Below are 16,822 nucleotides of genomic sequence, written 5' to 3'. Positions count from 1 at the left end.
CCTGTTTTTATAGTTTAGCGAGACGCTTACTTCTGCTTTTCTGCATACCTCATACACAGTTAAAGTTCATTGAAAGGTCGTATGTCTATGTATAGTATGGCTGGAAACACACACACACATGCACCTACACACACCCACACACACAGAATACAGACACTGATGTTGTTCAGATATGCCTGCTTAAGAATGTCACGTGTATTTGTAGTTGCATATTCATGAATGATTGCTTGCTGACAATAAAAAGGGCTGTAGCGAAGGAATCAGTCGAAGTGGGCTGAGTTCAGGTGAAGGAATCTTTTCCTCAACTTTGGCTGACTTCCCTCGCGAGCCACAAAGACAAAGAGCTCTGTCTTGTTTTGTTTTGTCGTGCAGTTATTGGTTTCGTGTTCCAGCGGGGTTTGTGCCTAGATAAACCCAACAGACAGCATCCTTTAATAGAAAAATACATTTAAATTTTGTCTCATCTTTGTAACAGTAGTTTGTGACTGTAGTTTCCAGGAACAGGAGAGATGACCTAAATTTAGGACACACAGGAAAATCCCACCTTCATCCAGTGGTTTGCTTTGAGCTTCAGGGTGCTGATTCAGCTATAGAAGATTATTCTGTAGTGTCCCGGGGCTCCTGCTCTCCTCATCACTGATGCTGCCACTGCCAACACCGTCAGTCATCTTTGTGACAGCCTCAAGTCTGTGTGGAAGCCCTTGTTGGTCAGACCAATGATGGTGGCATTTCCCTGCTGCAGTTCGTCACTGGAGGAACCCAGCACCATCTAGATGGGACAGGTGTCACCTAAGAGACACCAGTCATCTTAGATAACAGAAACCACAAGTTGATATTTAGCTGTAAGATGCTTTTTTCTGCTCCACCAGTCACTAACTCACACTTATACACTGTTTCCAAAACAAATCCAAAAACCCCAGAACAAAACAAAGATTTCTCTCTGTAGAGAGGAACATGTCTGTGACTTTTTAATTGCACACTTTCACAGGTAAGTGTAAAACTGGCAATTAATGAATTAGTGAAAACCTCCAGAGTAGTTTTTTTGCAGTGTAGGTACATTTATAAAGGTTTTAAGGACTTTATTCGTGGTAATATTACAAGAAACATTAGTAATATTATTCACTTTCTTAATACGGGAGCTACATTAAAAATAAGTTTACACATATTTGCAATAGTCAAATAATCTGATTGTTTTGTCAACCATGTAACAACATAATAAACGTCTGAACTGAGTTAGTATAAATGCCAAAGGTTTTAAAACAATTTCCTTTAATACTGTAAAAATGATTCAAAAATGGATTCAGAGAATTTCCATAGAGAGTGTCTGTACATTAGTAGCACCAGAGTCCTGGTCAACATGACTCGGTCTGGAGCAGTGAGCTCTGCTCTGGGGGACACAGTCACCATCAAATGGACCAGTCATAAGGTCTATGTATCAGACTGTTTAGCCTAGCCTCAACAGAGGGATGGAAAATCCTCCTAAACTTTCCATTTATTACACTAGCACTAGAACATCAGGGATTCCAGCTCGTTTTACAGGCAGTGGATCAAACTCTGACGTCACTATGACCATCAGTGGAGTCCAGGCTGAAGATGAAGCAATGGTAATTGGTACATGGACTGGTTCTTATATAACACTTTTCTACTCTGCTTGAGCAATCAAAGCTCTTCATAAAACATGCCTCATTCACAGACATTCATATAAACACTAAATTCTATGCCTGAGTGCTTTCTATCTAGCATTGAGACAAATGTTCAGCATTTTACTCTCACCAGTCAGAGAGTCTAAAATATTTGAAACTGTAGCCTTTTGTGTTTGTCACTGATCAATATCTGAGTAATATTATTCATAATTAGGCATTAACGCACATGGTGTCTTGATGCATGCTCAATCATCAAGATAAGTAAAACGCACAAGGTTGATTCTGTTCATCTGGATGTAATGTTATCAGTGGGAGAAACATTTCATCACTCATCCAGGTGACTTCTTCAGTCTCAGCTGACTGCAGGTTTCCCCAAACCTTATAAACAGCACATTTGCATAATAACTGAAACCAGCCCAGTGAAGGAACAATGGGCTGGGAGGTCAGTTCGCTGATCATTAATATGCAAATTATCATGACCATTAATCAACAGCCAATGATCAATGGCCATGAGTAAGACACACGGTCTGGTGCAAAGATTCAGTAAAGTTCTGACGATGTGCTGCTTATTATTTTATGCTGTAATCTTTATAGTGTAGTACAGAGCAAGATGAAGAAATGATGACTTTTCTTCGTGCAAATATTTACCTTCTGTATTGCCAGATTTTAAGTATGTCACAGAATAGCCTGCCCAATCCTCACAACCAAAGCTTGTTCAGCATAAGATGCACAATGTAAAACTTCAAAAAATGCTTTTAAAAATAATCAACAAAATGCAAATTGCTGATTTTATGAAAAACTCAATGGAATAATTAAAAAGAGAAAGAGAAAAAAAGATGTAATTACAGCAGACAGAAATACCAAATCACTGATTCTTGAACACAGAGTAAACCTTTTATAATGGACAAGGGCATTTCCATGATTTCCATAGAGAGGCACTTTGCATCAGCAGCACCATGCTCCAGTGCTCTGGGAGAGTTTATAGTCCTGAGAGTTGAACACTGGATGACTGACAGCTGTCCTTCATCACAACAGAAGCCACAGAAATCCTCCTCATCAAAAACATGACTTTGATCTGCGTCCTCATCTGGACTCTCCTCTGCTGCTGCTTCACAGGTAAAGTCCAGAGAATCAAACTCCTCTCCTCTATCAACATCTGTCCCTCTGAAATGAAGCCCACAAAACCATGAAGCTGCTTTATGTTTTTGTCTCTGTATCCTCAGAGTCCAGAGGACAGATCACAGTGACTCAGCCTGGAGCAGTGAGCTCTGCTGTGGGAGGATCTGTGAACATCAAGTGTAGGACCAGTCAGAATGTTCATGTTTGGAACAACTACCATCTTTTAGCCTGGTACCAACAGAAAGATGGAGGAGTTCCTAAACTGCTCATTTATTTTGCTAGCACTCGACAATCAGGGATTCCAGCTCGTTTTACAGGCAGTGGATCAAACTCTGACTTCACTCTGACCATCAGTGGAGTCCAGGCTGAAGATGCAGCAGTTTATTACTGTCTGAGTGAACACTACATTAACAGCCAGCATGTGTTCACACAGTGAAAAACAGTGGTACAAAAACCTCCCTCAGTCAGACTGAACAGAAACTGAAGTGACTGCTGCAGCTGGAAGATACTGCAGAGTCTGATACAGTTCACTGAGGACACACACACACACACACACACACACACACACACACACACACACACACATACACATACACACAGACACACACACAATTTTCTAAGACAAAGTGAAACAATGCGTGATATGTAACATGTAATCCTAATGACTTTCTACCTCACCTACTCTGCGTCACTGAGATTTTAAGTACTTTTGGTCCCTGGTTATAACATAAAAAAAGTTACATAATTTTCTCAGGGATTAGTAAACTTTTTGGCATGATCTGAGCTGACCAAAACAAATTCCACTTTCCTAAAACCTAAAACCTCATCCCACCTTTATTTAAGTTGGATTGTAAGAAGGGCAATCAAAAAATATGCATGCTTGCACTCTCTGTAATGTACAGATTTCTATACACAGAGTAGTGAGAAAGACTCAAATCCCAGCACTCAGTAAGGTGCAGTGAAGTGCTGAGTAAGAGTTAGTGTTGTTTTTTGCTGTTCACAAAATTATGCAATTAAGTGTGTTACATCCTCAGTGTAACAAGAATTTGTCTCCCGACTCCATCTCCACCCAAGAATAAGCCAAAACCAAAAGCAAGTGTAAATGCAGTACACCCATTTACTGACTTAGGCAGTGAGCTATGCCAAAATATTGAAACAAAAGATCTCTAAACATCCCTAATCTGTTTGTTCACTGGGGGAGGCCCTGGAGAGAGGGGTGATGTGGCTGTCAGTCAGTCAGTCAGTCACATTTATGCTTGATCTGCCCCACTGTCATTCCATAAATACATGACTGCCATCACATATCTACTGAAACAGCTCTGATAACAGCTTCATTTAAAAGATTTTTAAAAGTTTAAAAGTTTGTGTTTCACAAGAACTCCTTTGAAGCAAAGGAGCAATAGGGTTTAAAAAATCTCCTTTGGTATTACACATAAACTAATATTTATTATCAAACATTTAAATGTAATAAAAGAAACAGAAAGAATAAATACAATCAAGGCAACGTAATGATTGAGGGAGAGCATTCCACAACCTGGGGGCGACTGCTCTAAAAGATCTATTTCCTCTGTTTGTGGGACTACCAACAGCCTTTGATTAGATGATGTCAGGCTGACACAGTTACCATCAAGTGTAGGACCAGTCAGAGTATTCATGTTTATAACAACAACCACTATTTAGCCTGGTACCAACAGAAAGATGGAGGAGTTCCTAAACTGCTCATCTACCTTGCTAGCTCTCGAGCATCAGGGATTTCAGCTCGTTTTACAAGTGTAACAATGTAAAAGAATGAATATGGTTTTGTTGTTGTTAAATTCCTGTTAAACTTGGGATCGCAACCATGGGTTTATCTTGAAACCTTTATTTTGAAAATCCACAGCGGAAGTCTGCTACTGGTAAACTGGTTTTCCCTAAGCTTATCCCGTTAGTAGCAATGAAGCTTTTGCTGTGGTAAGTTCTTTCTCAGTCTGCCGTGACTGAACATGAGTTTAAAACATATTTGAAGATCCTCATTGAGGTTAACATGACAGTACATTAACAGCATCAACTGCAATACAGTAGCATCTGAGTAGATTTCAGTTTTATGATCTTGTTTTCCAATTAATGGGTTAGACGTTAGGAAAAATGGACACGTTGAGCTAGCGGCTAACAGCTAGACGAGACTGTCGTGTCTAATAATTTGAAACTTCTCTTGATAGTTTGGCCGGAATGCTGTTGCCTGAAACCCATGGTTATTCATGTCCCATGTTATTGCAGGTATGTGTATTTTGAAACATGTATTTGGTTGAGGTGCAGACTAATTCTGTTTAAGAAATACTGCTTATTAAGTTTTGCCCAGTAGATGGCAGCATTGTTCCATTTAATATTGTACATGAAAGGAAATTTTGGCTTTGGTCTGGAAGTTTATTTATTTTCACATGAATGTGCATTTAAGTGAATTCATTTCTCTTTTTTTTACCTAAACCACAATGCAGTAATATTTTTATTTTATTTTCCGTAATAAGTTTTGTTGCCATTTTATTTTTCAATCAATATTTGGTTTTTATTTATTTTAAGACAACTAAGAGTTCCACTATACGATCATTAGCTTATCCGTGAGTAGCAAGGAAGCTTTTGCTGTGTTTGGGAAGAATGCTGTTGCCTGAAACCCATGGTTATTCATGTCCCATGTTATTGCAGAGACCCACAAGAGGGGAATAAACCACGTCTGAGCTCTACCCATCTCGAGTCCAGAGAGTTTTACTCTTACAGCACCGGAGATAGAGACTGAGCGGAGTTACACAAGCAGTGGATCAAACTCTGACTTCACTCTGAAAAATCAGTGCAGTCCAGGCTGAAGATGCAGCAGTTTATTACTGTCAGAGTTTTCACTATCCTAACAGTCAGCATGTGTTCACACAGTGAAAAACAGTCGTACAAAAACCTCCCTCAGTCAGACTGAACAGAAACTGAAGTGACTGCTGCAGCTGGAAGATACTGCAGAGACTGATACAGTTCACTGAGGACACACACACACACACACACGCAAGATTTTCTCTCAGAGACATTCACCACAACTATCTGCTTAATTAACTAAAGAACAAATGTGGGCGAGTCACCAAAACCAGGATCACTCTTTGTAATGACATTTAACCTTAGCAGTGGAAAAAATGCCACTACATCCATAACAAGCCATAAAAATCTGAAGACAAAAATCTGGAAATGTTCCTGATCGTTGAGGGTCAAAATAAGAATGATACACCTGTGAATCAAATATTTTACTGTAAACATCTCATCGAATATGAACTTGAGAGAAAAAGCTGTTATTGAACTGAAGGTGTTTTCATTTTTTGAGTATTGGTTCATATCATCATTCATTTACATACATTGACACTAAAGACTCTTTCTTCTTTAGACTTGCTTTGTAGTCTGGTGAGACTGTTTCCGTGGATACCAGGTCCCAGCATTGCTTCATGAACCAGTCTGTCTGGTACAGGTGAGCAACACCACCAACAACCTACCACACACATTCATGTAACTTTAAATAAACATAAAAATAACCTGTACAATTTTAAAACTCCTTTTCAGCTTTTGCCAAAATGCAGATCTCCTTAATGGTTCTTTCAGCCTGTGTTTTATTTTACCAGTGTAAAATAAAGACATCATGCTGGAGTGCAGAGTTGGTCTAAATTCATGTAAATCAAAAATATATTCATCAAGTGCAGGTTTGTAGATTTTGGGTAAAATAAAATGTCTGATTCAACCAAAATTCACTTTGCAAAACATCTTTATTACCTAAAACATGAATGTTGTCATTATGAAAAAGAAAATAACAGTTTTAGTCTTTATTTGTTCTTAAAAAAGAAAGATGGAGAGACAGTTACAGAGTTGAGAATGAGAGCATTAAACCAGTATCAGGTTGAGTCAGGTCAGGACTGGGAACACTGGACTCTCCTCAGTGAATCTGAGACCATAGCCTGGCAGCCCTGGGTGGCCTCACAGGTCACAGAGCCCACCTTCATCCAGCGGTCTGCAGGGAGCCTCAGGGTGCTGCTCCAGCTGTAGAGGCCGTCATTCTGCAGCACCACGGGGCTCCTGCTCTCCTCCCAGCTGATGCTGCCACTGCCATCCACCTTCCAGGACAGACTCCAGTCTGAGGGGAAGCCCTTGTTGGCCAGACATGTGATTGTTGCAGTCCCCTGCTGTAGCTCCTCACTGGAGGGGGGCAACACTGTCAGGATGGGATGGGTATCACCTAGGAGACACCAATCAGCTTAGAGCACAGGGAGCACACAGCTGTCAATCAAACCACAGACAGTCGGACACCTTTACTGTAAGAGCTGATTTTCTCCGTTAAGAAGTTTCTGTCAGGTGTTTTTTCTGCTCCACCAGTCATTAACTCACACATTGTTTCACTTCCCTTTAAGAAAGCTCTCATGCATATCAGCACAGAGAGAATCATCACACAGTTTGACCTGAAATATGTTCAAACTACACTGGAAATAAAAGAAGCAGATGTGGCAACATTTACAAAACAAGTTTAAATTCATCAATATTGTACATGACTTACATTAATATTAACTGGAAACAAAAAAATAGAATAAATTAATTAATTCAGTGACACAAAATCCTCTTCATGTATATCTAAAACAATTTTTAAAGTTCACATAAACCCAAAGTAGTTTCAAACAATACTTGACAGACTAAAGACATCAGAGATCATATTTATATATATCTGTTTCCAGTTTTCATTTGACTGAAATGTAGACATAACATTTTCATAGAGCAGATCTGAATTACCCTCCATGAAATAAGAGCATCAACCTTCTTGTAAATTTTCGAGCTTTTCTCTCAGTCAAAAATCAGAAAAGAAGTTGTTAAATGATCTGCAGTAAAAAATAATATTTGATAGTAAACCAGAATAAACTTACTTCCAACATTCAGTCTGGTTCCTCCACCAAAAGTCCACCACAGTGATACAAACTCATTGAGGCGCCGTACAAAAACCTCTGACTGTAGAGAGACACGGCTCTCTGACTCTGAAACAAACAAACTCAACAAAATAATTCACTGTTTGCACAGCAGGATTGACTCAGCTGATATGACTTCTTCAAATAACATCATACAAATATTAGTTTAAATACAGTTAGATCCATAGGTTTTTGGATGATGACAAATTTTTACAATTTTACTCTGCACACCAACACACTTGATTCTGACTCAAACAATTAGGATGTGACTGAAGTGCAGACCTTCAAGGCCCACAAAACTCCTTATCCTTTAAGGGCATGAGGAGTTTTTGGAGTTTAGTTTTGTATCAGCTGTTTAGGAATCACAGCCATATTTAAACATGGTCCTCCATTTTCAGAGGCACACAATTAATTGGACATATAAAAGATAATTGCAAATACAATACTTGGAAATAAATCCTTTGTAGACTATGATTGCCAAAAGTCTAGAACCCATGGAGATCAGCAAATGCTGTTTCCTCCTTTGGGATGCTACTAGGCCTTTACTGAGTCCAAATTTAATTTCTGCTTGTTTGTGGGTCTCTCTGCATTCAGTTTAGTATTTAATTGCAGGAAAGCATGCTCTGTTGAGGTGAAACAAGGTGACTTGACCATTTAAAAATATCCTATTTCCTTGCCTAAGAAAGTCTAAACCCCAAAACACACTGCGCCAAAAATTGGTCCACCCCAAGGATCGGGTCCCCCCGACACAAACAGAGTAACATAGTGTACGCTGTTAAGTGCCAGGAGGATTGCCAGGATTTATACATCGGGGAAACCAAACAACCTCTGGCGAAGTCGATGGCCGAACACAGAAGAGCTACCTCGTCAGGCCAGGACTCTGCAGTCTATTTACACCTACAGGCCAGTGGACACTCTTTCAAGGATGAGGATGTACACATCCTGGACAGGGAAGAACGCTGGTTTGAGTCAAGGAGGCCATTTACGTGAAAAGGGAAAGACCATCTCTGAATCGAGGAGGGGGCCTAAGGGTACGTCTTTCGCCATCTTACAATGCTATGATTGCAGCCATTCCCCAACTCTCTGTGAATGGTACTCATGGCCATTGATCAGTGTTCTTTGATCAGTGGGTTTTGGTCAGTGGTTGTTGATCAATGGTCATGAGAATTTGCATAATTAAGATTAAGGAACTCACCTCCCAGCCCATTGTTCCTTCAGTGGGCTGGTTTCAGTCATTATGCAAATGTACTGTTTATAAGATTGGGGAAACCTGCAGTCAGCTGAGACTGAAGAAGTCACCTGGATGAGTGACGAAATGTTTCTCCCACAAAATGCTACGTCCAGATGAACAGAATCAACTTTTGGAGATTTACTTTCCTGGATGACTGAGCATTGATTGATTGATTGATTGATTGATCATACTTTATTCATCCCGAGGGAAATTGGGTTAAGGCTGCCAGCCGTGCCAGCGCCATCTTACCCTTCCGACCATACATACATTACACAAACATCACATGGGGAAGACAGGTCAGAGGGGTATAACATGGAAAATGCACAACAAGAGGAAAGATAAGGAGAAAAAAATAACTCCCCCCAGACTGAGCTCCAACAGGGAGATCAGTTTGAGAACAGAAAAAAACACCTCTGCACATAGCACATGAAAAAAACTCTAATACACCAAAGAAACACATGACAAGCAACAGGGGTGGGTAAAGGGTGAGAGACAGCCAATGTAGACAGTACATCCGGGCCTGCAGCATAAGTGCTGGTCTCCTTGATCCACGTCAGCATCGGAGGGGAATAAACGTCGAAGGCATTTGGAGGGGGAGGGGGGATGAGTGTACATCTGCATGTGTATATATATATGTCTGTGTGCGTGTGTGGGTATGTGTCCAGAGTTCAGCTGAGACAGTGTCCTTCGCCCTGCCAGGCTAAGTAAACAGTCTTCCAGCCAACCCAGGTGGCCTTGCATAGAATGGGAAGAACAGTCTAAACACAGTCGTTATCAGGGTGTTTTGTTCAGCTCCAGCCTTGAGACCGCAGCTGGCACCGAAGGGATAGCTGCATGAAGTGATGGTGGTTTTTACTTTAGTGCGAACAACTCATGTGAATTTCAAAGCTGTTCTAACAGTCCGACACTGGTCTCTCAATCTCCCGTTTGAGAGCCGTGAGCTTCTCCATGATGTTATCAAACTTACGATCCGTGATGTTGTCATTCTTGTGCTCAAAGAGCCGATTCTGAGAACTCACGACCGCAGTGCTTCTCCAAGATGTGATCCAATTTGCGCTCAGAGGTGTTATTCCGAGCAAGCCCCTCCAAGATGTAATCCAGTTTGCGCTTATTCTGAGTGTTCACGGCAGCCGTAAGCTTCTCCAAGATCTTATCCGTGCTGCACTCAATGAGCCCATTTTGAGAAACTCACGCCTTGTTCCATCATTTCAATCCCAGCGGGCAGCCTTGTGGGGGTTTGAACAGCCGGTTCCGCTTTCTTAATTCTTCGATAAGCCAGGGCCAAGCCAGCTCCGATCAGCAAGAACCCTGTTATCATGGTTCAGAATAGGTAGATATCTTCAGCAGTCAGGCTCACCCGAGCCCAAACTTCTCGTTGAGAAAAGCGTGTCAATTGCATTCAGGGACCAGTTGATCAAATCAAATCCATAATTCCTCTTTTAGGTTTTAGAGAACAGACTGTGAGAGAGTGTTCCAGGGAAAAGTAATACAAAAAACAAGAGACTAGACAAGGACACAAGAGGATAAGCAGGGAAGCTAAGGGAGAGGAGGAGGAGGAGAGGAGAAAAGTGCGACCGCCTTCGTCAAGAGCAAGAGACAATGAGTGCATCAAGATGAAAGTCTTAGGTGTTTTTTTTCCAGTTTTCTTTGGGTCATTATCCATTTGCACTGTGAAGGGTTGTGCAGTGGGTGTTGCAGCACTTGGTTGAATGTGAGCAGAGAGTATAGCTGTGTACACTTCACATTTCACCCTGCTACCTCTATCAGCAGTAACATTATCAATAAACACTAGTGGCCCAGCTACACTGGCAGCCAAAACATCAGTGCAATAACGTTGGTTCCAACATCTTTGACAGATGATGTGATTTGCTTCAGATCAGTTTTTCTCCTTTGTAATTTTCTTTTCCAATCATGCTGAACAAACTTCATCTTGGAACTGTTCCTGCTCTTTTAAATGTTTTACTGGCAAAGTTTAATCCAGTCTTCCAGTTCTTCAGTGTAACAACAACCAGTAACTGTTTCCTTTCATGAAGGTTTCCTTTGATAGTAGACTTTGACTATGATACAGCTACCTCCTACACAGTGTTTTACACTTATACATTTGTATTGTAAATGACTCAAAATGAAGGGTTTTTTTAAGCGAATTCTTAACTGTGAATTTTTAGTTTTCCTTTGTGGTTTTAGGGTCTCTTTAGTGTTGCTGAGCTTCCCAGCACATCCATTCATTTTAAGAATGAATCAGATTGTTGATTTGGACAGTCCTGATTTTTTTTTTTTATCTCTCTTTTATGATTGTTTTGATTTTTCAGTCAATTCATAATCTCTTTGGACCTCATGCTGATAAATACAAGTATATGTATTTATCAGTATATGAGTTCATCTCTTGAACTCATATACTTTTTAAATACTTTATCTTTTTAATTTATCTTGGAATAATGAGGAAACAAGTCCTGTCTGTCCATGAAATGGCCTTTGGTCAGCTGTTACTTTTGAGCATCTGGTAAAAAAAGAAAAATGTAAATTACATATATATAAATACAATCAGAACTTTAGAAAACTGACTCTGAGATCTTGATTATGTTAATTTGACTGATCCAAGTCACACCACAAGGTTCATTACCTTAAAGATGTGATTTATCACTTTCATAGCAGTAGGTGAATGAATGTTTAAATCTGTTTTTAATGTGTGATACCTGATTGTACATCAGGAAAGACTTAGAGATCCTGAATCAATCAATCAATAACAGACTAAAAACAAAAGACTCTTGGACCTGGAAAGTGCATCCTAGACCAACTAAAATTAATTTTATCGTTTTACATTTTACTCAAAACATGCTGGCAGATTGAAATGACACCTTTGCATTCCCATTATGATGACTGCTTATGTAGTCATGTTGGAGTCAGTCAGATCATTTCCATAGAGAGGCACTTTGCATCAGCAGCACCATGCTCCAGTGCTCTGGGAGAGTTTATAGTCCTGAGAGTTGAACACTGGATGACTGACAGCTGTCCTTCATCACAACAGAAGCCACAGAAATCCTCCTCATCAAAAACATGACTTTGATCTGCGTCCTCATCTGGACTCTCCTCTGCTGCTGCTTCACAGGTAAAGTCCAGAGAATCAAACTCCTCTCCTCTATCAACATCTGTCCCTCTGAAATGAAGCCCACAAAACCATGAAGCTGCTTTATGTTTTTGTCTCTGTATCCTCAGAGTCCAGAGGACAGATCACAGTGACTCAGCCTGGAACAGTGAGCTCTGCTGTGGGAGGAACTGTGAGCATCAAGTGTAGGACCAGTCAGGATGTTTATGTTTCTGGCAGTTCTCATCTTTTATTTTGGTACCAACAGAAAGATGGAGGAGTTCCTAAACTGCTCATTTACTGGTCTAGCACTCGACAATCAGGGATTCCAGCTCGTTTTACAGGCAGTGGATCAAACTCTGACTTCACTCTGACCATCAGTGGAGTCCAGGCTGAAGATGCAGCAGTATATTACTGTCAGAGTCGGCACTATCCTAACAGTCAGTGGGTGTTCACACAGTGAAAAACAGTCGTACAAAAACCTCCCTCAGTCAGACTGAAGAGAAACTGAAGTGACTGCTGCAGCTGGAAGATACTGCAGAGACTGATACAGTTCACTGAGGACACACACACACACACACACACACACACAGTTTAACAAATTCTTAAGTTACAATTGAACACAAGTTTCTTTCAAAAAGAGAAAATTTATGATTACTTGCTGATGCTAGCTGTGTTTCAATAAATGATCTCAGAGCAGTGAAAGCTGAGTAAGCAGCAGTTTACTTTGCACACTGGTCTCCTACAAATTTACTATGAAAGTCCAGTGGTTTATCCACAATGCACATGTGCAAACCACCAGAAAAAAGCCACTGCCCTCTCAGCTTGACCAGCACCAGTCACTGTGAGCGGTAGACAGAGACACCCATATGACAGACAGTTTGTTATGGTCTGGGCGAGTCTGAGTAATTTTCCACAGCATTGGCTCTCTTCACCTGGGTGGAGCCTTCCTCACTCCTCACTGCTCCTCACCTGTTGGCAATTCCTCCAGCAGTATTTATGACCAGCGCTCACAATGTCTGCCTACCATAGTCAGTTCACTGCCTCTCATGTTTGTCTTGTGTTCCTCAGCGTGTTTTGCTTAACTATCTTTTCCTGTTCTCTAGTCGGCACCTGGATACATCTTGCCAACTCTCCCCATAATCACGCCTCAGGATTCTGGTCTACTGCTGCTGGGAAAGCTCACTCACGCAAACCGCCATCCATACCTGCCTGCCTCCCTGCGCACCCACATCGCAGTCTGTACTCACCCGATCCAGTTCACCTCCTCCTCCAGCTAATCTCCACCTGCAACCATGTAAGACCTCTCAACTTTGAAATCTTGGATGCCTTCACTACTCCGCAGACCACTCTGATTATTATCTCTTTTATTTCAGTTCCTGTTCGCCATAGCTTTCTTTGCCCTGTTCCTGCCCCTGCTATTCCTGTGACCAGATTCAGCTTGTGCTCATTGCTCACTGTTACATTTAGCTTTTGTTCAGTCCTCTCTGTTTAAGACTGTGAAGTGCATGTTAGCCAGAGCTGCCGAAATCAGCAGAGGTGGCGGCTAAGTTAATAGTGTTCCACGTGTCTTGGTCAGGTCTTTTGGTGAGCTATGAGCTCCATGAGGAAAGACCAGTGATTCCAATTGATGGCGAGCCTCCCAGTGTGATTTCTATGATCCAGATCTGCACAACCAGTCAGACAGCCAATGGTTTATCTGATTCTTGGTAGGATTCCACCAGTCACCCAGACTGGCAACAGTGAACAGACAAAAAGAGTGCACTCTAGACTATAAAAACACTAAGTGTGAAACTTCACTAGACCTTTTTGCTGACTGACAGACCATTACAGATCATTCCCTCATCCGATCTGTGCTTTGACTTGACTGACCCTCTATAAACTCTGATATGGGCAGAAATCTGTGCCATCAGAAACTGAATTTGAATAAGTTAAATTTGAATTTGAATTACTCGGATTGAATCTGAATTCTAACTTGAATAAATGCTTTTAAAAACTGAATATGAATTAGCCTAATTTGAAATTCAATTTATTGGTTTAAAAACGATCATCACTAAATTGAAATTGAATTTTATATTTTGAAAATGAATTTATTTGCTTTGAAACAGTATTTTATCCTTTAAAAGTTTAGCTCTTGAATAAGTTCAGATTCACTTCTCAACATTCAATTTCAGTTCCAAAATTCAGTTTTTTGGGACTTACATCCGGTTCAAGAGTAATGAGCGCAGATTAATAGAACTACGTTTTACTAGCGTACCGAAAGTGTTACTGACGGGAATCTACAGCGTCTTGAGCTGAATTAAGACTTCAGAAGTCATTCGTCATGTCGAATGACCAGCGGATAAACTCTCAGGTTGGTAATAAATGTATTACATGTATAAGAACAAGCGTCATGTAAACAAATGATAGCCGTACGGTAACTTTTATGCTTCTTGTAGCTGTTAGCTAAAGACGCTAATTTAGCCTAGTTTGCCCTGAATTCAGCTTTGACAAACAAATATGATCGACTGTTTCTAGTAGAAATCCAAAGTTGTCATCTTGTACCCTCTCAGAGCCCTGTATGCTTGCAGAGACCCCTACAGTAGGGAAACATGCAAAACGGTGTCCAAACCTTTGTATTTGAGCTTTATTTATGTCTTACACAGCATCCCAACTCCTTAGCTAACTTAATAACTTTAGCTAAAGTGAACAGTTAGTCTAATTCATTAGTGCAGCATTACTGGATCACCTCTGTTTGAAGTGATATGATATGATATACAACTATCACTGAAACAGCAAACTTTGTAAATAAACAAACAACACTTCTCATTCTCCAAACGTTTGGCCACAGCTGTAGATTACACTATCAGTGATTGTTCACTCTTGACAATAATTACATTTCTAAATTCTCTCTGTGCATTTACAGGTAAACAATATCTAATATTTTATCTAAATGACTGCTTTGTTTTTGAAAAGGTGAAGAGCCTGAGGCCGGTGACAGTCCAGTTCTACTCCAAGTACATCCTTACGGTGGCTCACAGGACAAGGCTACATTCCTGTCCTGCCAGGAGAGAAGAGAAACTTCAGAGTCTTCATGCAGTTCAACCACACCTGTCATATTCCGTATGACAGGGGTCTCAAACTCCAGTCCTCGAGGGCCGGTGTCATGCAACTTTTTCATGTGTTCCTGGAGCAACACACCTGAATTCAATTAGTAGGTCATTAGCAAGAGTATAGAACTTGACTGCATACTGAGGTGTCAACCCCTAACCCTACCTACCTACTCAAGTAAATTTAAGTAAATGTATGTATTTGGAAACATATACTTCTAAAATACTTTTATTGCACCATGTTCATTCACTCATGAGTGCCAACTCAGCATGCAGTCAAGTTCTATAGTCTTGCTAATGACCTACTAGGTGTGTTGCAACAGGGACACATGGAAAAGTTGCAGGACAGCGGCCCTCGAGGACTGGAGTTTGAGACCCCTGCCGTATGGTGTTCATGCAGTTTTCTACCCCACAGTTACAGCATGTCTGACTGCCTGTTCAGCATATGTAAAAATGTATGAGTTTAAGCATGTGATGACTAAGGCCTTCCATTATGGTGTTTGTCATCACATGTCACAGACACCTGGATGATCATTTGGAATAAACAAAAAACTAAAAACTTGTTACTTTATCTTTATTATTATTATTATTGTTCTTATTTTACATTTTTCATTGTTAGGCATTAGGTTTATTTATAGTAGTCCTTTCCAACTTCTTTCCCTCTTCTATGTTACTGTGTCAGCTTGTCAGCATCTATTTGGGGTTGGGAGTGGAACAGAAAGTAAGGAAATCCAAAGTGCCATTAAAACCAGGAGGTTCTTATATTTCAGAAGAAGGGATTAATTCAAAAGAAATGACCTCAATGCCATATTTTATTTAGGGATCCTAGAGAGGACTTTGCAAAATAACACATTCTTATAATTTCACCCTCAGATGAGCCAAGCTACGACTGTCAGGGAAGGTGATGTAGGTACAGAGCATGTGAGAGTGGTTAAGTTAATGTCTCTTGTCTAGATGAAGGCACAAGAGGGATCAATGGCAAGGCGTAGAGATTCAGTATCTTCAGTCTTCAGTGGACACTCCATTTCTGGCACAAAACACCTGTAAAAGATGGTCGATCATGACCCGACAACTTCAGCCTGTCAAACATAGCAATTGAGCAGTATGTTTAAAAAAACCCCAACAAATTAAGCATGCACTCAGTACCCTAAGAATTATTATGGTAGTTAAACACAGTGATAGTCACATATCATATCACTTCAAACAGAGGTGATCCAGTAATGCTGCACTAATGAATTAGACTAACTATTCACTTTAGCTAAAGTTATTAAGTTAGCTAAAGAGTTGGGATGCTGTGTAAGACATAAATAAAGCTCAAATACAAAGGTTTGGACACCGTTTTGCATGTTTCCCTACTGTAGGGGTGTCTGCAAGCATACAGGGCTCTGACAGGGTACAAGATGACAACTTTGGATTTCTACTAGAAACAGTCGATCATATTTGTTTGTCAAAGCTGAATTCAGGGCAAACTAGGCTAAATTAGCGTCTTTAGCTAACAGCTACAAGAAGCATAAAAGTTACCGTACGGCTATCATTTGTTTACATGACGCTTGTTCTTATACATGTAATACATTTATTACCAACCTGAGAGTTTATCCGCTGGTCATTCGACATGACAAATGACTTCTGAAGTCTTAATTCAGCTCAAGACGCTGTAGATTCCCGTCAGTAACACTTTCGGTACGCTAGTAAAACGTAGTTCTATTAAT

At 40.4% G+C, this 16,822-nt stretch overlaps 1 gene segment (V, D, J or C); it reads right to left on the bottom strand.

The window, feature by feature from the left end:
- Positions 1-6,564: 6,564 nt before the first annotated feature.
- Positions 6,565-13,258, bottom strand: LOC134619903 (Ig kappa-b4 chain C region-like). The segment is given in 4 exon segments: positions 6,565-6,996; positions 7,673-7,780; positions 9,962-10,101; positions 13,233-13,258. Coding segments are annotated over 4 exon segments (600 nt in total).
- Positions 13,259-16,822: the final 3,564 nt, after the last annotated feature.

The sequence above is a fragment of the Pelmatolapia mariae genome, linkage group LG22 (genome assembly GCF_036321145.2).
Source record: "Pelmatolapia mariae isolate MD_Pm_ZW linkage group LG22, Pm_UMD_F_2, whole genome shotgun sequence".
In the NCBI taxonomy this organism is placed as follows: Eukaryota; Metazoa; Chordata; class Actinopteri; order Cichliformes; family Cichlidae; genus Pelmatolapia; species Pelmatolapia mariae.
Note: the sequence above shows the minus strand (reverse complement) of the source record. Positions and strands in the feature narration are given on the sequence as shown.